A 22,137-nucleotide genomic window follows, 5' to 3' on the forward strand; every position below is an offset into this window, starting at 1 on the left:
GACATTTCGCTTAGCTTGGAAGCTAGCCCTGAAGCCGAACCACTTAGCTGCCGAGGCTGTTGCATAGTATATCTCGTCAACCTATCGCAAGGGTCTGGACCGTACAGGACTAATCTCTCATTCCTAGAGGGGCAATCGAGGTCTATCCCCAGCTTATCACGCCGAGCTTCGCGTTCGTATAGACGAGCAGATACATATCATGGAAGCAGGCCTTCTGCCTCGTGGGCAGCGACATCTTCTTCAATCTCTTCGGAACAGACTTCCGTTCCAAACGCCTCAGTATGGCGACTTCCTCCGCCGCAGGAGACCGCAAAAATGCACAGATCGACATCGACGACCTCGAACTGCAGGCCCAGGGTTATACCCGAGCTATGCCGCGTCGATTCTCTCTACTCTCCCTGATATCGCTTTCTTATGCTCTCCTTGCAACCTGGAACGGCTTTGGCAGTGCTTTCGGTACTGGCTTTATCGAGGCCTCTTCTGCCGGTTCCATCTGGACTCTCACCATCGCCGCGTTGATGACTGCAGTCACAGGAATTGGCATGGCTGAATTGTCTAGTGCCTTTCCTGTAGCCGGCGCTCAGTACTACTGGTCCTTTGTGGTTTCCAGTCCTGAATGGGCTCCATTTGCTTCGTACATGTAAGTCGAAAAAAATGACCGTGTACAGCTCTTGCTAAGCCATGCCAGATCTGCGGGAATCAGCACATTAGGATGGTGGCTAGGTCTTGCTAGCGTGACAAACTTCATTGCAGCTATGATCACTGGGATTGCCGTGCTCAACCATCCAGACTATGTCATAGAAAGGTGGCATATCTGGTTGGTTTTTGTGGTGGTTACTTGGTTGGCCATTGCGCTGAACGTTTTTGCGACAAAATGGCTTCCCATGTGGAACAAGTTTATTCGTACGGCTTCCTTCTCGGATTACTGTGATATGCACTGATATGGGACCAGTCTACTTCTCGGCAGTCACTATGGTTGTTACGATGATCACGATTTTGGCGTGTGCCGCTCCAAATTATCAATCCGCCAAATTTGTCTTTTCCGACACCACCAACTCCACTGGATGGTCGAATGACGGCCTTGCCTTCCTTCTCTGCATTGTGAATGCTCTCTATGGTTTTCTTGGCGTAGATGCTGGTGCGCATTTGTGAGTATCTGCAAGATTCAGCGTCATTGGGAGGAACAATTGTCGCTGCGCCTCAAAATCAACCGCAAATGTTAACGGCAAGATACAGGTGCGAAGAGATCCCAAATCCGACGGTCAACGTACCGAAAGTGATTGTGAGGCCACCTGTCCGAGCGCAAGAGCACATCGACTGACTATTTCAGATGTATCCGGTTATAATGGGATTTGTCACATGTGAGTGATTCAGATATTCAAGGACAGTGATATTGACAAGATTCAGCTTTCCCTTATGCGATCTCGCTGTCGTTTGTGATCACCGACTTCGAAAAGGTTATCTCGACTCCCACCGGCCTCCCTCTTATCGAGGTCTACTATCAAGCAACGGGCAGTAAAGCTGGCACTTCGATCCTCATGGTGGCATTTGCCATCTGTTTCTTCGGATGTGCTAGTGCAAACATTACCAGTGCGAGTCGACAAATGTGGTCAGCCTCAAGGGACGACTGTTTTCCTCTGTCAAAGTATTGGAAGCAAGTCCACCCCCGATGGCAGATGCCGCTGAATGCAGCATGCTTGCAAGGAACCCTCGTTTCGGTGGGTCACTAGCCGGCAAAGCAATCGCTCACCTGCTGACCATGACCCAGCTATACGGCCTGATCTTCTTGGGTTCTTCGGCAGCATTCTCTTCCATGGTTGGAGCTTGCATCGTATTCATGACGACGTCGTATGTTATTCCTCAAGGCATCTTGGCCTGGCGTGGACGAGACAAGATTCTCCCGCCTAGAGCATTAGATCTGGGGAGATATGGTCTGCCTCTGAACGTGCTTGCTTGCGTCTGGGTGGTCTTCATCGACATCATCTACTGCATCCCTGTTTCATACCCTGTCACACTCGAGAACATGAACTGGATCAGGTAAGTGCCAATACACGTGTGAAGTGAGCCTGCTGACGGCATGCTAGCGTGGTCACCGTTGGTCTGGTTTCATTCCTTCTCATCACTTGGTTCACGAACCAGAGACATGTTTTCAAAGGGCCAAACATCAACTTCGAACTTCTTCAGGCGGCTCGCCATGATGAGCTCCTTGGCCACCGGACAATCGAAGGAGTAGCAATCGGAGACGACAATGAGGTCATCGAGGCACTTAGACAGCGCTCAATATCCTCAGCCAAGAAGGCGTAGCAAGGTATATTACCAGCCGAGGCCGGTGTATTGATAGAGAAGATAGAGCTCTTTTGGCAACGAAACAGTCCCAGTCTGTATTTGTGGGACTTGATAATATCTCCCGCCCGCACAATCTATTCCTGTTTCGGTCGTCGATTATAATATTATCCACAATCTTTTACCTTCGTACCATGTCCGCATGGCCGCTTCGGTCTGGGTGTTTGAGACAGGCGCCGCTAGTGCGCATCTAGTTCCAAGTCGCCAAAAGTTGACGTTTCCCATTTCTTCTCCTCCTTCTACCAAGTCCGACCATCTTCAGCTTCACCCATCTGTCTCGATGAGTTCTCATGGACCCGAATTCTCTCACATGCCATCTTCAAGATAGTAACAATTGATGCTGCAGGCAGACATCCACAATGACAACCACGTTATCTCCTTATCAGCAAGGCTCATCCGTGGCGAAGACTCGCCGGACTAACTCTCTGGCCTTTGCGAAATCCAACTGTCACAACTGTGAATCATTCGGCTTACATTGCGACAGACAGAGGCCGCGATGCACGACATGCCAACAAGCAGGACGGCTTTGCCAGGGTTATTCCATGCAGTTGACATGGCACCGCAATCACTCTGCCGCTGATAAGCCCCCGAAAGTCCGGGCGACCCTTTCCCCGGCGAGAGTTGACACGGCCGCGTCGTCTTGCATCGGCAATGGTCTGCCTCATGATTCTCAAGAGGGCCATGGCGAGAGGTCTGCCCCCAGTCAGCCGCGGCAATACATGTTCGTTGCCGGACGACCAGCGAAAAGACGAAAGCGCCAGCATGTCCCGGGAAGCACGACGACAAGCCAGGGCTCATTCGATATCAACAACGTCACCCGTGCGGATGACGACTCGAATCCCCCTCAGGCGCCAATAGATGCATACCAAGTCCCTTCGGTGGCCAGGGAATATCTGGGAGCCCGGGCACAGGTCGAGCTGTATCCGCTACAATTGCAGTCTCCCTCGGCCGCTACATGGCTACCTGGCCAGTTAGATTCGGACATAATAAGCGAAGTTCAAGCTGTGGGGACTCCTGACAGCGAGAGTCTGGAACAATGTCTGCAAATCCAGCATTCTCAAAGTTCACCAGCAGCATGGAGTCCTGTTTCGTCGGAGAGTGTCTACAGCTCCTCGTCTGAGACTGGACGCCTCACAGACTCGGGATATGCGAGCCAAATCAGCCTCTCGCACATCCCCCAAGTCTGCTTTCCGACATTGCACGACAAGTTTTCGGGCCTTCTCGATATGTGTATGTGAACCGATTGTCCAGCTCTGACGAACCCAGAAAGCTATTTCCTGACTTTGGCCATTCCAGATGATCAAGAATTCTGCAAATACCCAATCACCAGCGACTTCAGCGTCAACCCCTACCGCTATCGACCCGAAACCACCAAAGGCTCTCAACATTTGCTGCATGCCATTATGGCCATTTCATGCCACTTTCGGTTGCGATCGCCTTCTCAGCCTTCTCCGCCCGTGGAGACTTTGAGCCACAAAAACACGGCAATGACGTTATATCAGGGGGCATTGACAGAGGCCGACATTTATAACAACGCTTTGAGCCTGCTGGACACGGCACTCGCTCTGTGGCAACTTGAGGTGCGTGACCGCGGCAGGCGATGTTCGTTTTATGCTAATTTGGCTTTCGCCGAAAGGCCACCATCTCATCACTCAATATATGGAGATCTCACTTGACCGATGCATATCACCTTCTCGAGCTCTACGGTGGGGTGAGAAGATGGTCAGCGAGCAGGAAGGCAAATGTCCAAGTCTCCATGATTCTTTGGTAAGCCTGAGCACGACCTACCACTCTTTCCGAAATCCTTGGTTGATCAGCCCAGGTGGGATGCCATGGTATCCCTTTTAGCACGAACAGAATGCGTTCTCCCCTACGCATACCTCGAAACTGTCCTCAAAACCGAAGGACGTCAGCCTTGGACATTCTACCAGCTGAACGGCTGCCCACGGGAACTGTTCGTTCCGATGATGCAGCTCGCCAACCTCTCTGGGCGAAAGTGGAGCAAGGCGGTGTCGGGGCTGGTGGCGGAAATTGAGCAGTCAATTACAAAGTACGAATATCCCGGCCGAGGCCTTCAGTGCGACTCGGACGACGACGAGGAAGCTATGCACACCGAACGCGATCGATATCACTGTTGCGAGGGATTCCGGTACGCATTGTTGATCTACATCCTCAGGGTATTTAAGAGCCAAAGGAGTGATCGTCCGAGAAAGCTGGGAGCACGAATTTCGTTCCTTTCCCGACTTTGCCTCGACCACGTCGCGGCCTGCCGACCCACTTCGTTGATTCAGAAGCAGCTCCTCTTCCCCGTCTTCATAGCGGGATCAGAGACACGCCATTTCACGCATCGCGAGCTTGCGGAAGAATACTGCAGGCGGTGGTACGGAAAGTTCGGATATCAGATGTACGTGACCGTGCTGAGTGTCATGGAGAACGTCTGGACCAAACAGGATGCGGGGGAGGAAGACTTTTGGTGGGGAGATGAGCTTGATGCACGGCGAGCGGAAGAGGGAGATTTTGTACAGTTTTGTTTTGGATGAATCGGGGCCCCGTCTCATCTTGCGCGGAAGCTCAGAAGCCGGTTTCGCCGCTTGAAGCTTTGGGCTCTGCCGGAGTTGACTCATCAGATCAGCTGGTGGCCGGAAAGCTCGTTCATGAGAAAATCTGACGAATCGCTCCATGAGTTGCGACCCATTGGGCAACATGACACCGAAAGAACTTCTGGTCCCCCGGCACGAGACTCGGGTCACATGTGCGATTCGGGGTACCCTGTCGGCAATACTTATTCAATCATTCATTCAGTCCTTCCCGCCGCCAGAAGAAGTCATGGTCGTCGTGGTGCCATATCCCGTCGCATAGTCCTTGACATGACACCCCGCCGCCTCGGCCTCGGTTCTCGCGCGTTCATTTTCCGTGGTGATTCGCGCACATTGCGCTGTTTTGTCTGAATCTCGCGACACACGTCGCCCTCTCCCTCGACTGGGTTCGCCGGCGGCGGCAACGGTACGGACCGGGAGGTTGCACTGGTGGTCTTGGTCTTCTTTGACTTCGGGGTCGTCGTCATCGTTTGAGTGTAAACGGAAGGTTGAAGACGAGGCAAACTCGGAGGACTCGGTGCTGCTGCAGCTGCTGCGGGACATGATGTTACTTTTGCTTCTACGGTTGGGGTTCGATAAAGTGGTGGACGAAAAAGTTGGTGTGGATGTGAATGTGAGCCAGCCCTTGTCGTGTCTCGGGGAGAACGGCAGTTTTTTTTTTTGTTTTTGTTTTTTCAGGTTGTTGCCCACCTTGTTTGGTGTCTGTGTGTGGCCGCTTTGACAGTGGGCATGAGCACGAAGGCAGGAATGGGACGCAGGTGGTTGTTTTGACCGACGAACCTTGTTGCATTGAGCGCTCGCTTCCCTGGGCTGAGTTGAGACGAGAGGACTTGTTTGAAGGTGTCGCGGGGATTGTTGATGAGGGCAAAACACAGAGCACACAGGATGGAAGGTCAATTGCGCGGGTTGTATGTCAGGGAGAGCATGCCGACATGAGTGAACGAGTGAGCGAGTGAGTGGCAGTGAAGAGCGGCAGTGACGCTTAACAGCAAAGAGTGAAGGATAACAAACAAGAGAGGCATCCTGCGCCATCGAAAGCATCAGTGATGCATGACTCTTCAGTATAACGAATTGCACAATGACACTCAACCCTCAGTAATTGCCCCAGATATACCTGGTATACCATACCTCGCATTCCCAAAACTTGCCGACGTGTCTTCTATATCAACTCTTGTCGAATACTTGCTGCCCACCCCTCATTTCCATATCGAAAGAGGAGGGAACGTGATCGACTTTTCATTGTCTGCAAAGTCAGCGGTCGATATCGTGTTCTCGTTGCCGATCATTACCAGTGGCTCTCTGGCGCCGGTTCCCCCGAAACTTGCTGGAGAGATCCTTCAGACATTTCAACACCTTGCAAATAAGACGCTGATCACACATGAACTCTGTCATGCGAAGACTCACCACGATGTATGGTGGGATGAGTTGGTGCAGGATCACTCCTGGATAGACTACTCAGGCCAATATCCATTCACCACCACCTGCCTTGTCCTAGGTGCTGGGCTCGACCCTCGCCCGATGCCTTGGATTCTATCGTTGTTGACGTTGGGGAGAAGAAGCCAGTCTGGTCACAAAACTCACTTGCTTTCGAGCAGAATGGACTTCATCAAACGATCACCTCAACTGCGTGGTTGATGGACTCGATTGTGAATATTGGATCCCTTGAGAAGATTCTGAGCCTGTGTCCCAAGTTAACCGGAGTTATTGTCTTCCATACCGATAGCTTGCCATAGCTCCCGTTATTGGATGCACGCGACGGACCCATGGCGCGGAAGATTTGGCACCCAGACCTCCTTCGATTACCTCTTTCTCCCTCTGAAGAGAGCCGATCCTGTCCTCGAGCAGCTGAACTTCATCACCAGAGCGGAGAATTCGTTAAGCAGGCCGTGTCATGGCATATCTCCGACCCTTTGTTTTTGATCAACCTTGATACTTATCGTCTTACCCGCGGCGTGTCGAGATGGAGCAACCGCCTGATCGAAAGGAACCCTGGATTGGCAACACATTACACTCGGATGAGGTATGCGCATCAGCACTTCCATCGCTCGACGCAATGTTAGACCCTGCTGAGATGCATGACTAGTTTCATCACTTGTCGAATTACGTTTGAGGGCGTGGGCATTATTCCGCAGTCGTCGACTTCGAGAAGTATGCGAAGCAGTGTGCTGCCCATCTCTCGATTTCTATCACGGTAGGGAACGATAATGATTTCATAACATCTGCCAACACCGTCCTGTAAATCCAGGGCCATTGGACGGTGAAGACTCTGCCAAGGCAACTCTAATACCGATTCATCCTTTAATCGATTGTCTGTTTCGAGGATCAAAGCGTACATGGCAGTGAGGCTTTTTTCGTTCGCGAGTAATATTAATCTAGGCAGTAGTTGGCCTGGGAGTATGGACGCAGTTATCCTCCACAAAGGGCGGGAGGGCGGCCCTTGCTTACCGAGGCCCGAAAGGCCAAGCTCTAGTCTGTACTGTCTAAATCTTTCTATCATTTTTCATGATTTTATACACAAACTGGGTCCGCTTACAACCACTTCAATCCAATCTAACCTAACATGCGCCATACCATCCTATCCCTAGCGGATTTGTCGTGGTTGACCGGCGCCGATAGAGGCACAAATGAGCCGGTCGCCTCGTCCCTCCCCCCCCAACATCGTCGTCATCTCCTAATGCGCTCACGAGTGAGTGAGTGCTGGTAGTGGTGGTCCGTGACTGACCTTGAGCCAACCAACTGTTGCTCCCTTTTTGGTGTCGTGGAAGCCTTCCCTTCCCGCCGGCGCGCCACTAAGCTCGGTTCAAAGGAGCATTTTGGAGCAATATTGTGCACCTTTCTCCCGTGGAGGCGTCTGCGCATCTGCACACTCGCGAAACAAAGGAGGGAGTCAACTTCTGCGATGATAGGGGCGAGATTGTGCAAGCAAGGCGTGCGCACTGACGATGGGCGGGTTGGAAGTTCCCGCGGATGGAGACGGCGGTGACGACTGTGCTGTCGATTGATCCGGATTTCTTCTGTTGGACAAACGGTGGAGAGTCAACCATGGAGACAGACGGGATGTAAAATAAAATATCTGGCCCTCATGCCCCGAGAGAACCGCCGCAGAGTCGGGTGTGAGGAAAGAGATGAATCGGGCAGCTAGAGGAACTTCTCGCTGATATCGCGATTGCCGCCGTCGTCGTCGACGGGCCGGTAGCGGACAGCGGAAGTCGGAAGTTGTGGTCGTCGGCGTGATCGTCCCGTTTCGTGACTGCTTGACGGAGTCGGTGGGCGTCTCAGATGTCTTGCTGGAGTGTTCATTTCTTTTCAAGAGACATCCAGGCTGAGAGCTGGAGCAGCGGCGCCGGTGATCCATCTTCTCGATAAAGAACATAGAGATGGAGCTTGCTTCCCCGATGGCTCCCGGCCATGAGCCCTCGTCGCCTAGACCACTCCACTGGAGACGACGAGGCTGGGCGACAACCGTGCCGCTGCTGAACTTGTTGCTCTCCGAAAATTGTCACAGCATTTTGTTGCTGTGTCCACTCACTCCTCATCGCTTCTCACTTTCACTCTCACTCGGACTCGAGCTCGAACTCGACCTGGGGCTCGAACCGGAACTCGAAGTGGCGCTCTTAGTCGCCGCACGGCTCCTCTCTCTTTCCTCCTTATCCTTCCTGGCCTTGATCTTCTTCGCAGCCTTGTCGATGGCTTTCCTCCTGGTTGCACTCCACTTGCACACCTCCCCGGCATAGTACAGCCGGTACGCCACGTCGTTGTTCGTCATGCCGGGCTTGACTGACTGGAAAGTGTAGACGGGTCCAAACGACGGGTCGACAGAGGGTTCCAGGACCATCTCTAGACCCTTTTTACGGAGTTGGGGATTGATGGATTTCATTTTGAGTGTGTTTGAATGCAGGAGCTTGAGCCGGAGAGGAACAGCATCGGCATGAAGGAATGTGGCCTTCTATTATACCTCAATGCAGAGCTACCACGTGACCGGTAGAGTATCCGCCAGATTCCGAGCTTGCGCCGAATCACAGAAAATTCTTCCCCTTTCGAGCGAGTTAGCGCCACCAGGAAAGATTACAAAAGCAATCTAAATGATATTGAGAGTATCTATCAGAGTCAGCTGATATCCCTTACTTCCCTGCCCAAACGTACCGTGTATCAAAGCTATAGTCTAATTTTCGCTCCCAATCCTTTCCCTTCGTACCATACATGTTCCTGCCATTTCCCTATTCTCACGCCAACATCTGCCTTTGCGTCCAATTTCAGAGTGCCTCCCAGCGCGTCTCTGATGGTACCCAGGGCGTTACTGCCCCATTCGACAGGCAATCTTGGGGTCAGATTCTCCCCAGGCTCGATTGCGAATGGATAGTCCCAGTTGATCGTTCCGACTTCTGACCCGTTGTAGAAGGCGGCTGCTGTAATGCTTGTAACGTAAAAGGCGAGCGGCGATACCAAAATAAATGTCGCGGTCGACGAAAAAATATGCATCTGTTTCCATCAGCCAAATTTCGGAAGCGTCAAGCGACGTACCGTTGCTTCTCTCAAGGGGTGCGACAGCATATGTGGAGCCGGTACCGTCATTTCCACGCCGGGATCAGGAAAATTCGGGATCGAGCCAGCGTGGCTCTTGATAGTCAGGCTCGTATTGTACCCCGAGATATATTGCGAAAGCCATTCTCTTCCAATGTTACCCACTTCCCATGAGGCATTTGCAGTCAAGTTGTTAGGACCGGGCACAACGTGTTGTGAAGACGCCCATGCATAGCCGACTCGGGTGTCGTTGACCCATATACTGACATTGCAGTACGGGATCTTCGCCGAGTAGTCCGTAGGATTCGTCACATTAACCCTTGCCTGTAGAGTTAATGAGGTTTCCGATGTAGCAACGACTTCCATACCCTTTATTTCCGGCATCTGAAAATCCCCACTGCGAAGGGGTTTGATGAAGATTTGGCCTTTTGCTGGTATTCTTCGGACCACGAATTCTCCCAGCGCTGTATGTGTGTTGACGTCAACAGTTGCTTGCACCGAGAGCGAAGCCCCTTTCCCGAATATCAGCGCTTGTACAACTTGGGAGAACAGACTCTCGTTTTTGATCTCGAGCGGCGCATCCTTGACAATTGACTGGATTAATAAGTCATCATCTACCTGCGTCGCATTCGCTGCTTGCCATTTTGAGAGATCAAGGTTGCCCAGGAGCTCTCCTTTGTAGAAGACGTCAGCGTCGGCTCTGACCCTATCAACATCTAAGTTGATATTCATTTCAGCAGGGAGCCCGACTAAAACTTTGACAATGGCAGATATCTCCGGCCGTGAGTCGGTCATAGGATTTGGCAGAGCAAAATGAACATCCGCCAAAGAGAATTCCTTGATCAGATTATCAAAAGGATGGCCAGGAAGCGAAAATGGGAGCACGGTCTCCTGTAATAACTTTCCTATCCAATCTGGAGTGTTCTCGTCTTGCTGCCCTCCACGGATGTACACAGTAGTATCTCGCCCAGCGAGGTAGTCTGCAACCAGGCTGTCCAGTGGGGAGGATTTCGAGCCAGGACATACAGATGTCAGCGACGTAGGTAATTGCTTCACCAAGCCAATCACACTTGCGCTGATGTTTTGCTCGGGCAAGATATGGATGACATCAGTCCTGGCTGTTCCGAAGAGAAGGTAGTTCTCGGAGCAGTCTGGGAGAAGGACCTCAAACGCCAACGGCGGGACGTCAAATTTGACAGGATACTGATTCATCACAGAAACTGTCGCCATGGCCTTGACGCCTTCAGGGTGTCCGGGCAATCCATATTCGGCAAAACGAAGTTGTTGAATGTCGAAGTCTGGAACGGCCGGCACATCGCCACCCTGGAATTGTAGAGTTTGTGAAATGGTTTGTTTGCCCAATCTAATCAATCCGCTCTGCAGGGAGACGGTCACAACGGCATCGACCGTAATTTCATCCAATCTGCGGTCCATGAAATCTTTCGCGAGTCTCCGAAACCCATCTAGATCGCCCGGCTCCAGGTCAGCAAAGAAATCGAGATGGTTGAGTCGGTGGTTCTGGATAGTGACCCGGATAGGAGGGATGGTGACTGTGCCTAACAGAATATTGTCGTATTCTGGGAGATAGACATTGACCTTGGATTCCCCACTCTTAACTTCCTTTGCAATCCAGGTCCCAAATCTGCCCAAATCTCTTGTTGCCTTGTTGTGGACTCTTGAGGCATCCATATAGAAGTCTCCTTGGATCCTCGCACGGATGCCCAGGGAGGTAAAGGAATCGATGGAGAGCTTGGTGGGTTCGAAGACAAGGGCTTCTTTCGCATATTCTTTGATGGTGGATGGTAGCGTCAAACTAAAGCAGACGGCCACTACCACCAGGCATAGAATGGTCAGGGCTACAATGCTAGGCCATCTCTGCTGATGCTTTTTGGCTGGAGGGTCCAACGGCTCGGGCGACGGAGGAGCCACATATCCATTCGGTTCGTCAGAGTGAATTGATCGAGGGTCATCTTCAGGACCAGAGAGGAGGGGAGTTCGTTCGGACGGCGGCGGGGAGGTTTGTGGTGAGGCCATGGTGAGCAGTCGGAGCTGCCCCGTGGAGTTGATTCAAATCATGGGATGGGGGAGAATAGAGACAATGGTGGTTGAAGTGGTGAGAGGCAAAGAAAGTGATGACGACCATGAAGATGAAACTCGGCATGACAATTGGCGCTCCGCAATCTGCAAGGAACCCGCAGGCACCGAATAATTATACCCGGTACGCCCAACACGCCCTCGACGCCCGGCACACGCCAAGCCGCATGTATCGCGGGGAGAACACAACTGGAAAGTCTTCCGAGCTCCCACCCATCGTACTCGGTATTTTCTATGTCAAACCTCCAAGTCTCGCAGCCAGCTTCTTGATATGCCCCGGTGTTGTCTTGCAGCATCCACCCACAAGGATTCCTTTCCATCGGCCTCTCTCCTTGACTTCCTTGACAATGCTGAATACTTGCTGGTCCCATGGCAATTGACCCTCGTCATCGCCAATCCACTGCTGCAATTTGGTATTGTACAGTTTTTTGCCAGCGCCATCTGGATAGACGACCAACCGTGGAAGGTCTATAGGATGCATTTTAGCGACATCTTCAAACCTCCTAATCAAGCTAGCGACTCTGTAGACCTTTGTACAGTTGATACCGATTGCGTACGGAGGTCGCTCTCCTTCCAGCATAGTCTCGACCAATTCTTCGACCCCAGTCCCATCGGGCAATTTCTCAGAATCATTTGGGAAGACACAGGATATCCAGTATTCTTTGTCTTGTACTCTCTGCATCATTCTCCTTGCCGCTCTCACTTCATCGATTCGCGGGAGCGTCTCGATTGCGACAAGATCAACATCCTTCCACTCTTGACTACCCACAAAGCACCAGATCCTTTCGAGGTGGAAGTTGAGAAGATCGTCTTCAGTCCTTTCCCCGTATTGTCCACTGTATTCAGTACTAGGAACCATGGTAGCCCCGTATGCACCCAAGCTCAATGCCACCAGGCCTGGTCGTCCATTGAAGGCTTCCCGGGCAATTCTGACCGCCGAGAGCATATATCTCATCGCCTCATCTCGGGCTATACCATCCTTACTTGCAACCCTGGTGTTTTTGAAGCCATGGAGGCTTGCCTGATAAGTGGCAGTGAGAATAATGTCCGCTCCTGCTTCTGCAAAATCTCGCTGGACCGTTTGGAGGGTTGCAACGTTGTCAACTAGAAGGTGAGACGACCATAACGGTGTTGCAGACGAGAATCTTATGCCGTGTTCGTCTTCAAGCGTCGTGCCCAGTCCACCATCCAGGAGCAGTATTGGCTTGCTCAGCAGAGGATGTTTCATATTGCCTGGATGGAATGGACGGAGGAGGACCGAGTCATATGCTTGGGAGAAAAGCTTGTGGACAAGGCTCGACGCTTTTCCCCTCACGGGAGATCGACGAACCAAACCCTTCAGACTGCGGAGCAACAGCCCGCAGGCTGCTGCAGCTGCAATGTTTTCATGAGAGTGTGACTCGTAAAAAAGAAAAATTTACTTTGCACGCCATACCAAATCTTCCTCTCCAAGGAATCTCTCATAGGTTCGCATTGCTGGCAATGCCTCCTACCCTTTCACAGTGCCAACATTGAATTACCAACACCATGGCAGCTCTACGTCCCTTCTTGTCCCCGCTACGCCAATGTGGCCGCTCAATTTCTACCTCTACAAAACCCGGTCCCCGTCACCTCCTGTCCATATCCGAGCTCACACCCACGGAGCTGAATACCCTCGTGAATAACGCAACGACCTACAGAACTTCCGCCCTCCAGCCAACATGGCCCCAGCGCACCGCACTCTCAAACAGGACCATCGCAATGCTCTTCTCCAAGCGCTCCACGCGCACGCGCATCTCGACAGAGGGAGCCGTTGTAGCGATGGGCGGCCACCCTATGTTCCTGGGTAAGGATGACATACAACTTGGTGTGAACGAGTCACTCTATGATACTTCGGTGGTGATATCGAGCATGGTTGCGGGCATCGTGGCACGAGTCGGGGCGCACTCAGAGATTGCAAACCTTGCAAAGGACAGCTCTGTGCCCGTGATCAATGCACTGTGCGATACCTATCATCCCATGCAGATCATTGCCGACTTTGCGACCCTGACACAAACCTTTTCCACGCCAGCGGAGAAATTGCAGGGGTTGAAGATCGCCTGGGTGGGAGATGCCAACAATGTATTATACGACATGTGCATCGGTGCCAGGAAGCTGGGGATCGACATGGCAGTAGCAACGCCGAAGGGCTACAAAATTCCCCCGAACATAAAGCAAGAAATCGAAGCTGCAGGGCCCGGACAACTTTTCGAAACAAACATCCCCGAGGAAGCAGTTAAGAATGCAAATATCATAGTCACCGATACGTGGATCTCCATGGGCCAGGAATCCGAGAAGCAAAAGCGCCTGATGGCGTTCGAAGGTTATCAAGTGACGGAAGAAATGGCACGCAGAGGAGGCGCAGCGGAGGATTGGAAGTTCATGCACTGTTTACCGCGGCATCCGGAGGAAGTCAGCGACGAAGTATTCTATGGCCCGCGATCTTTGGTTTTCCCGGAGGCCCAAAACAGACTGTGGTCGGCGATTGCCACGTTGGAGGCGTTTGTGGTGAATAAAGGCGAGGTCAAAACCGCCGAGCAGTAATGGATATTGAGTAAGGTGTTTTCATGTGTCACCATGCATGGACTAGCTGGCGCCAGCCACAAGCAAAAGAGACCATTGGATAATAGTACTTGGTATTTCAAGCCCATATCCACGAGGGAGAGGGACGCCGAGTGACCACTTCCGCGAGGAGGAATCGTCAGAATCCCAGTCTCAATTACATAAACGCATTGAAGATTGTGATTGGACAAACAGCTGGTGGGAAGCACATGCCTCGGTCTTCAAATCACGAGAAACATTCCAACACCGACATCATCTGCTTCTCGTCTTGTCGTCTCCCCCCCTCCAACACAAACTCTTCCTTCACTCATCCTGCCACCGTCGTGCACTCGTTCTTTCTCGCCGGCCACGCACCATAAGGGCCTCCCCCCGGAGCTTCCTTGAAGATCCTCATTCCCGTCCGCACAACAGAAGAAACACTCACATGGAAGTCTGTCTCCCAACACCTCTCCCTTTCTGCATCTCGACCCTGACACCCTCAGCACCTCCCCCTTCTCCTTCTCCTTGTACCATCCCACCTGGCCCTTTGTTCACGCGTGTCGGAGATATTAACCACGAAATACCACAGTCCCCTTCGTCGCCTCTCAGCCGCTCCTCGTCCTTCGCCCCTGGCCCGCACCGCCGCTCCCATCCAAACCTGCAACACCTGTCCCTGGCGCCCTTGACGCCGAAATACCCAATCGACCCGGCCGACTACGCTGCCTACTTCGACCCAGCGACCTCGGAGCTCCACACATCCGCGTCCATCTCGCACGTCGCGAGCTTGCCGTCCCCAGGCGGCATTCTGTCAAGGAGCGGTTCCGCAGCACAGTCGCGGGTGCAGTCGCGGGCGAGTTCCCGGACACGAATGAACCAGAAGAAGAAGAATCGATCCTTCGTGACGACCCAAGCCCCCTTGCCTCTCACGGATGGTGGCACAGGCGTCGCCGCTCCCCTCTCCGGGGAGTTGACGAGTGAAGGGCTCGGCCACAAATCCATATCTCGTCTGTCAAACTTGGCAAACCTCTCTGCACAACAGACGCATAACCCCTCCGACTACTCGGGCGGACAATCACTACACAAATCCGATTCGTCATGGTTCATCCAAACGGGCCTCGCGTTGACCGAAGGCTCAAGAGAATCAAAGGGCCAGTCGTGGATATTCAAGCGCGATTCCTCCACATCTTTGGCAACGCCGGTCGATGAACGACCGTCGATGATGATCAGGTCTGGACGAGCGACGCCCAGCGGCAATCTCAGCCGACGAGGCAGTTTTCAAAGACGCAGTAAGAGGTCCTTGGCTATGACCCCGGTCCCAGCTACTACGCCAATGATAAATGTGGACACGACGCCAGATTGGGCGGACGAACAGACGCAGGCGGAGATCGCGGCACAGATGGACGCTGAATTCGCGGATGAGTTGGACGATGGCGACCCCTATGGCACGTTGGACTTTGAGGCCCAGTTTGATAGTGATGACGAGGAAGAGCTACGGAAATCGATCAGCGGGTATAGATTGGGCAGATGGATGGATGGGCTTGTGGATGTTTTTCTTCGATTGGAAGATGACTTTTCTGCGTCTCAAGTCGACCTTGAGGCTGCAAAGACGGGCATCCAAGCCGATCCGGCTCCTTCGAATGCTCCGCCAGCAAAAGATGCTGACCCGCCGGGGCATAGTGTGCGATTCGACGATTCAGTGGAACCGCCTCCAGACAGACCTAGGGGTGTATGGGACGACGTCGTCTGGTTTGGCCGCATGCTGGCAAGGGCCGCGCGATCATAGCTGTTAAGAATATGCCTAGGTCTTCTTGTAGCTAGATGTAGATGTGCATATAGATGATCTAGCTCCGCTTTTGCCTGGCGTCTGCTGCCTCTCCCTGTCTGTTTGACAAACCCCGTGGCGTCAAGTCCCACAATGCGCGCGGCAGTAGAAGCCCTGCTTTGATACCCTTATGTTGGACATCTCCCCGTGAATTGTGTCCACACGAGGGGGGAAAGAGGTCGAGAGATACATACGTTGCGAGGACAGAAGGACACAAAATGGAAAAGGGGAACATACCTCATATTTATTAGAATAAGTGGGTTAGAGTGGTACATATGTAGGAGCAGTGTGGAGGGTCGATCGCGTGTCCAATCTCCGCGCACGACTCGGGTTGCCCTTCCTTTGACACACACGTACATATTGTAGGAAGCTTGAGGGCATTGGCGGAGTATGTAGCTTCGATCTTGCGCCTTCGATATGGAGCGTCGACGCTCTCGCTATCCCTACCTCGTACAGCAAATCAACTGCAACGCCTTCCCCTCTTGGCCTCGCGAGAAAAGCTGTCTTGCCGCCGTGACGGGCCACAAACTTCTCGAGTCATGAAGGAAGCTTTGGCAGATATATCTGTGCACAGCCCCGATACCACCGCATTGGTTTCTGTCATCGTATAAATTGTTGATTTTGGTGGGTGTACAGACCCGAATTCGAGGACGTCCGAGTCGTCCCGGAAGACCTGTGTCGGCGCTTGTGCGGGCGGGAGGAGGGGGCCGGGGACTCGGGGCTCCTACTTGTACAAGGAGGCTGATCAGGCGTTGCGTTGGACGACGAGCCATTATCGCCTAGTCGAGCATTGCCAGGGTCGTAGAACGGCGTGTCGGTGATATCTTCCATTAGTGCATCATCCGCGTCCGCTCTCTCTGGTATCTTGCGACTAGCCCAGCGAAGTGGGAACTTGCAGCAGTGGCCAAAAATCACCGCTCCGTCGGCAGCGAGCTCTCGTGGGCTTTGGAGACCGTACAACTTCGGGAAGGTTGCAGGCAGAAGGACCTGCACACGGTCGTGCTCACACCTTTCGGAGCCCTCGCAGTGTGCAAAAGGCTCATCCGGTGCATGCCAGTAAATATCACCAGCCAGTCGCCAGGGACGACTCGTCTTCGTCCCTTTCTTCTTCATGATGTCCTTAATGTCGGCGACACGCACAGCAAGGTAGTCTTTATTTCTGGGGAGCTCTTCGTTCCATTTGCAGGATCGGCAGTTGTATTGTGCTTGATTCGTGGGCCGGAACAGCTCGCCAAACCCGGCTCCAAAGAAGGCCAGAGCGTGTATGGCTCGGGTGAAGTCTATCCAGCCTTCCCCAACTGCCTGTATGGTCGTGACTTTAGGCCATAGTGTGCCTTGGTTAGTCGCCACATCCATAAAGTCGAAGCCTTCGAGTTGGCGTCTGGGAGTATACTTCAAACGGAAACCCACCCCTGCTTGTGTGTGAACGTCGTCTTGGTGAGCTGTAATCTGCGCCAGGACATGACAGATTTGTTCAACACGATCACGAAGACATACGTTTGTTGTCATGCGCTTTTCCACGTTTTCTGTGGCTGGCAGCCCACCAAGCGCATCTTCCTTCGTAGTCGTCTCCTTATATGTCTTCTGCATTTGAGGATATAGCGGCAGCCTCATGTTCTCCTCGTCTGAAAGAACATCGAAGGCTGCATCTCCTCCGCTAGAGTCACAACTCGCATCATTGAATTTGTCGAAGTCGAATTGGAAGAGCTTCCTTAGGCGTCTATCGTTTCGTAAATCGTGAAGAGAGGCTCTCAAGAAGTGTAAAACCCCGCTGGCTCCGTCAACCAACCATGCTCGCTTGGCTTCCACATCGTAGAAGACGAAGTGTCTGTCAGCCATTACTTTTAGCATTCCGAAATAGTCATCTCCGAAATCGATATGAATGGCCTTATCTTTCATGCCTATGGCGAACGTGGCGCCAGCACTAACAAACTTGCCCCCTGATATGGATACTCTTTCAAAAGCGCAGCTCTGGTGAGGTGCTTCCGAACCCGACCACTCGATTTCGTAGTTAGCTATTGACGTTCCTAGACCTGCTGAGTATGTGATTGACAATGTCGGCAACATTTGACTGACCTGTCAGATTTTTCACGTTGTTGCACCATCCCAGAATATGTCGGCCCGCTTGCAAGGTACTAACAGGGACGAGATCTGTGAGATACCGGTCTCGGGGAACGCGTGGGTCTTCGAAAGAGACATATCTCCGATCCTGATTGCAGATCATATGCCAATATGTCGTGTTTGCTTCGCTGTATGTGGCAGCAAACATCGTAGAAAACCCCTTGAGATAAGTCATTCCACAGAAATCCACTACCCTCCGTGCATTTCCGAGGGCCGATAATATGTGAAGAGGGATCTCAAGCCCAGAGTCTTCCTTCGGTCGAGGCAAGATGGGATAACCCTTCACGACAACCGGATTCCTCATTATCTGATGCCAACAACTTCCATTCACGGTTCCTTCTAGAGCCAGATCCTCAAGAACGAATCCAATCTTACAAATCCCGGTCAAATGGGTGGTTGATGTTGAGGCAAATCTCTCTGACCTTTTCGACAGACGCAATGGAGTCCAGGTGCTTTTGATAAATGGGGTGCAATGCATCAATCGTTCGCTCTCTGGGGAGGATCGGAGAGCAGATCCTAGCCACGCAAGCTGTTCACCGACCTCGGCGATTGAGTATGCAGTCCCAGATACGGTAAAGTTGATCTTGTTGTCAACATATTTTGCGCTAAGCCGTGTACCGGAATCTAGGAATTCCTGTTCTCGTGATTCTGCTGTAACGGGTGTCAAACTGTCGAACTAGAAGCGACGTTCGGCTTGAAGTGTTGAAAAGACAAGTGAAAACTCACCAAATTCGCCAATCTGGATTTGATTGCCCAAAGTATCCTGAAGGACATGGATGATATCGCGTCCATTGTAAGGCCAAGTTTGTTCCACGTACTGTAAACATGTACTTGCTTGAACGTTGTTGGTATTCGCGTTTCCGGTCAATACGATTACCCGTGGAAGGACTGCCTCCACTGAACACTCATAATTCTGCTCTTGTACGAACATCACTGGATCCCAGTCAACCTCAAAAGTGATCGTGAATGTGGGGGCGTGTGTGCCATCGGTGGGAGTCGCCGGCGGTTCGATTGCTTGCAAGATCTGTGCCCTGATCTCTGTGCGCATTACATCTGGTTTCGCAGGGTGGAGGCTTCCCTCAGTGTGGATACGCGACACCAACCACAAATACGCTGGAGACTGCACGAGTATTCGCCGATAGAATGATACATTGGGAGAATCTGGGCCGAGAGCCTCACCGGGATCCGAACCCTTGACAGCTGGAGTCTGCTGCCAATTGTCTCCATTGTCGCCGCTCTCTCTCTCTGATATGGTCCAAAGTGACATCATGTCCTGGAGTTCCATTTCGTGGAGTTCCATTTCCTGAAGTCCCGTTTCTGACGTAGTAAATGAAGATTCGTAATCGCCTGCTGCGCAGTGCTTCTCAAGCTCGATCACGATTTGCCTGTTGGTACACTGATACGTCAGTAACCGAAAGACACCGCGATACCCGTACCTCACCTCTGACAGCGATGTACGTCCCCGGCAATTTGCCGGTGGACGTCTGTCGTGCCCTCTAGTGCGAGCCTCGTAGTAAAGGCCTGGAGAAGCTCCAAAAGAGCAACCCTCTCCAAATTGGCTTTGTTGAAGGCCGCAGGGAGCGTGGAACATAGTTCTAACATGAACGCAGTAACATAGCCCATGTCCGTGGCGTTGCTAGGACTCGGTGCCACTAAATGCCGCGGTGATTGTTCGACAAGCTGTGCAGAGATCTGCTCAGCAGCTCGCATCCGGCCCTCTAGTCTAGATTCCGCTCTTCTATCGGCTTGTGAATGTGCTGAGGAGGTCGCAACGATTGGAGGCACGGCTGACACTATATTTGGGGCCAAGTCTTCGATGGGATATTTATCGACATCTCCAGTAATGCCCTCATGTGACGTGCGTTGAGAAAGCTTGCCGCCGGCTTCGCCATGCTCTGTCGTCGACTTCTTGTGGACGGCCATAGCAGCGAATTTTTCGGTGATTGCTTCCGTCAGCTCTCGAGTCCCGGTGCCTGACAACTCTTGTGATCTTTCTAGAGCCGACTGTTGGGTCGCTGACTCTGCTGGCTCTTGAACGGTATCACCTAATGCATCTTTGGAAGTCGCCTCTGATTCCGGAAAATGAATGAATTCGGTCCAAGACAGAGGAAAGGGCTCTTCTTTGTTTTGATCCCCGGCGATCTTGCCGGACTGGCTGCTCGGGCTACTTCCATGGTAGTCCCTACTCGAGCCCGGCTTGAAGGAGTCGTCTGTTTTGTATGACTTTGCGATGGTATTGCTCCACGAATTAAACGAGGGAAGTGCTGCTATCGAGACGGAATCCTTTTCATATCTGCAAGAATTACATCGCTTAGAGTAACAGGCTGAGCAATGCGTGTTTATGGCGAACGACATCGGTCCATTCTTGCAGTTGCAACAGTACCAGATTACCTCAACCCCCATTTTCGTTATCAGCTGGCCACCAGATGAAAGGCCAGTTGTGTAACATTGATCAAGGAGTCAGGAGAAGGCTACATGTATATTACTAGAAACTAAAATAGCAGGAGGGGTTTGTATAGAGCAGCCGGATGATATACACGCCAGTCTACTCGGTACGGCGGGCGGCTCGCCAGAAGCGGGTCGACGCGTGACTGCGTCCAGGGACCCGCAGCATTCAGCCTCGTGGCCTCGTGGCCAGGCTGCAGGCCATTGCCTTGTCCATGACAGCAGCATAAACAACAATTACTTGTTACTTGGTCCTACTCGTATCACTTGACCACAGCGACGACCATGTAATATGGTATACAAATAGAAGTACCAATCCACTCACCTCCTCGCACCTTTTCCTTTCCTTCCTATTCCTGCCTCCTAGTTCCCTTCCATTCCCTCCGTGTCCTCCACCAACACAAAGCGAAGAATGCACACCACCACTTTCGCCCTCTGCCTTAGCACCATTCTCACCCTACTCCCACCGACTGCGGCATGGGGTTCCCTGGGCCATCGCACCGTCGCGTATCTCGCGTCCACGTATTTCACCCCGGAATCCACACGCTTCACGAACCACCTGCTCAACGGCCAGGACATCTCCGAAGCGGCCCTTTTCCCAGATAAAGTCCGCCACATGCCTCAATTTGCGTACTCGCGGGGGTGGCACTACATTGACGCGCAGGACTCGCCGCCGCAGCAATGCGGCATCAACATGACGCGCGACTGCGCCATCAACACAGGGTGCGTGGTCAGCGCAATCGCGAACCACACGGGCCGCGTCGCCGATCCCTCCCTGCCGCACTACCTGCGCGGCCAGAGCCTGCGGTTCATGCTACACTTCTTCGGCGACGTGCATCAGCCGCTGCACACCGAGGCTGAGGACCGCGGGGGCAATGAGTACGAGGTGGCTTTTGACGGGCGGCGGACGAATCTGCATAGCGTATGGGATACGCTCATTCCGCACAAGTACGCCGGAACGGGCCACGACGACGAATTCGTCGCTGCGTGGCTGTGGGCGCAGAAACTCTCTGGTGACGATGACGACGATGAGACAAGACTAGAGGGAGAATGCCTGTACGATGCCGCAGACTGTGCGCTGTCCTGGGCACGGGAGGCGAACAGCTATGTCTGCTCTCATGTACTGGCTCACGATGTGCACGGCCAGGACCTCGGCGGGGAGTATTACGAGGGAGCCATTCCCGTCGTCAATGAAATGGTCCAGAAGGCCGGGAGGAGATTGGCGGCTTGGATCAATTCCATCTCTGCAAACTATACCACCACAGCCAACGAGGCCGGTGATTTGGATGTCGATCACGCAATACAAATTCAATGAATGAGCTTTCGACTAGATAGATATACCCTGTTGGCGTACGCATGCATCATGACTGCTCACGTTCAATTCCAAATACTGATTGTTCAAGGCAGGGGGCGGGACCAGGCCTCGGAGGACGGGAGGGGTAATATCAAGGAAGACACACAAGGAGAAGAACACAGCTGGATGATGGGCAATATGAAGGAGAGGAAAGAAGTGATGAGCCAGTGTAATATTCGATTAAGTCGCGGCTCCCGATAGTTCGGTCTGCGCCAAAGCTGCGCTTATTCTACTGCGATCGTGGGTGCACCCTCCCCTCCGCGCCTTTCCCCATTTCAGCC

The 22,137-nt window shown here is 52.6% G+C and overlaps 10 protein-coding genes across 10 annotated transcripts; 5 read left to right on the forward strand and 5 right to left on the reverse strand.

The window, feature by feature from the left end:
• Positions 1–281: 281 nt before the first annotated feature.
• Z519_04092 (uncharacterized protein) lies at positions 282–2,304 on the forward strand (the record flags this gene model as incomplete). Its single annotated transcript, XM_016761838.1, has 8 exons — positions 282–640; positions 689–903; positions 953–1,148; positions 1,237–1,282; positions 1,331–1,361; positions 1,408–1,718; positions 1,769–2,037; positions 2,085–2,304. 8 exons carry the CDS (start codon positions 282–284, stop codon positions 2,302–2,304), a joined length of 1,647 nt encoding a protein of 548 aa, XP_016622176.1.
• Positions 2,305–2,702: 398 nt separating this feature from the next.
• On the forward strand, positions 2,703–4,883 carry Z519_04093 (uncharacterized protein; the record flags this gene model as incomplete). Its single annotated transcript, XM_016761839.1, has 4 exons — positions 2,703–3,573; positions 3,640–3,923; positions 3,980–4,110; positions 4,166–4,883. 4 exons carry the CDS (start codon positions 2,703–2,705, stop codon positions 4,881–4,883), a joined length of 2,004 nt encoding a protein of 667 aa, XP_016622177.1.
• Positions 4,884–5,141: 258 nt separating this feature from the next.
• Positions 5,142–5,483, reverse strand: Z519_04094 (uncharacterized protein; the record flags this gene model as incomplete). Its single annotated transcript, XM_016761840.1, has 1 exon — positions 5,142–5,483. One exon carries the CDS (start codon positions 5,481–5,483, stop codon positions 5,142–5,144), a length of 342 nt encoding a protein of 113 aa, XP_016622178.1.
• A 2,989-nt stretch (positions 5,484–8,472) lies between these two features.
• Positions 8,473–8,817, reverse strand: Z519_04095 (uncharacterized protein; the record flags this gene model as incomplete). The annotated part of the gene is made up of 1 exon (XM_016761841.1): positions 8,473–8,817. One exon carries the CDS (start codon positions 8,815–8,817, stop codon positions 8,473–8,475), a length of 345 nt encoding a protein of 114 aa, XP_016622179.1.
• Positions 8,818–9,095: 278 nt separating this feature from the next.
• On the reverse strand, positions 9,096–11,495 carry Z519_04096 (uncharacterized protein; the record flags this gene model as incomplete). Its single annotated transcript, XM_016761842.1, has 2 exons — positions 9,096–9,419; positions 9,462–11,495. The coding sequence occupies 2 exons, from the start codon at positions 11,493–11,495 to the stop codon at positions 9,096–9,098; spliced, it is 2,358 nt and encodes a 785-aa protein (XP_016622180.1).
• Positions 11,496–11,787: 292 nt separating this feature from the next.
• Positions 11,788–12,783, reverse strand: Z519_04097 (uncharacterized protein; the record flags this gene model as incomplete). Its single annotated transcript, XM_016761843.1, has 1 exon — positions 11,788–12,783. The coding sequence occupies one exon, from the start codon at positions 12,781–12,783 to the stop codon at positions 11,788–11,790; it is 996 nt and encodes a 331-aa protein (XP_016622181.1).
• A 299-nt stretch (positions 12,784–13,082) lies between these two features.
• On the forward strand, positions 13,083–14,117 carry Z519_04098 (ornithine carbamoyltransferase, mitochondrial; the record flags this gene model as incomplete). Its single annotated transcript, XM_016761844.1, has 1 exon — positions 13,083–14,117. The coding sequence occupies one exon, from the start codon at positions 13,083–13,085 to the stop codon at positions 14,115–14,117; it is 1,035 nt and encodes a 344-aa protein (XP_016622182.1).
• Positions 14,118–14,559: 442 nt separating this feature from the next.
• On the forward strand, positions 14,560–15,897 carry Z519_04099 (uncharacterized protein; the record flags this gene model as incomplete). Its single annotated transcript, XM_016761845.1, has 1 exon — positions 14,560–15,897. One exon carries the CDS (start codon positions 14,560–14,562, stop codon positions 15,895–15,897), a length of 1,338 nt encoding a protein of 445 aa, XP_016622183.1.
• Positions 15,898–16,536: 639 nt separating this feature from the next.
• Positions 16,537–20,412, reverse strand: Z519_04100 (uncharacterized protein; the record flags this gene model as incomplete). The annotated part of the gene is made up of 4 exons (XM_016761846.1): positions 16,537–17,963; positions 18,013–18,681; positions 18,784–19,442; positions 19,499–20,412. 4 exons carry the CDS (start codon positions 20,410–20,412, stop codon positions 16,537–16,539), a joined length of 3,669 nt encoding a protein of 1,222 aa, XP_016622184.1.
• Positions 20,413–20,914: 502 nt separating this feature from the next.
• On the forward strand, positions 20,915–21,817 carry Z519_04101 (uncharacterized protein; the record flags this gene model as incomplete). Its single annotated transcript, XM_016761847.1, has 1 exon — positions 20,915–21,817. One exon carries the CDS (start codon positions 20,915–20,917, stop codon positions 21,815–21,817), a length of 903 nt encoding a protein of 300 aa, XP_016622185.1.
• Between the last annotated feature and the right edge of the window lie 320 nt (positions 21,818–22,137).

This window comes from Cladophialophora bantiana, assembly GCF_000835475.1.
Source record: "Cladophialophora bantiana CBS 173.52 unplaced genomic scaffold supercont1.5, whole genome shotgun sequence".
Classification (NCBI taxonomy): domain Eukaryota; kingdom Fungi; phylum Ascomycota; class Eurotiomycetes; order Chaetothyriales; family Herpotrichiellaceae; genus Cladophialophora; species Cladophialophora bantiana.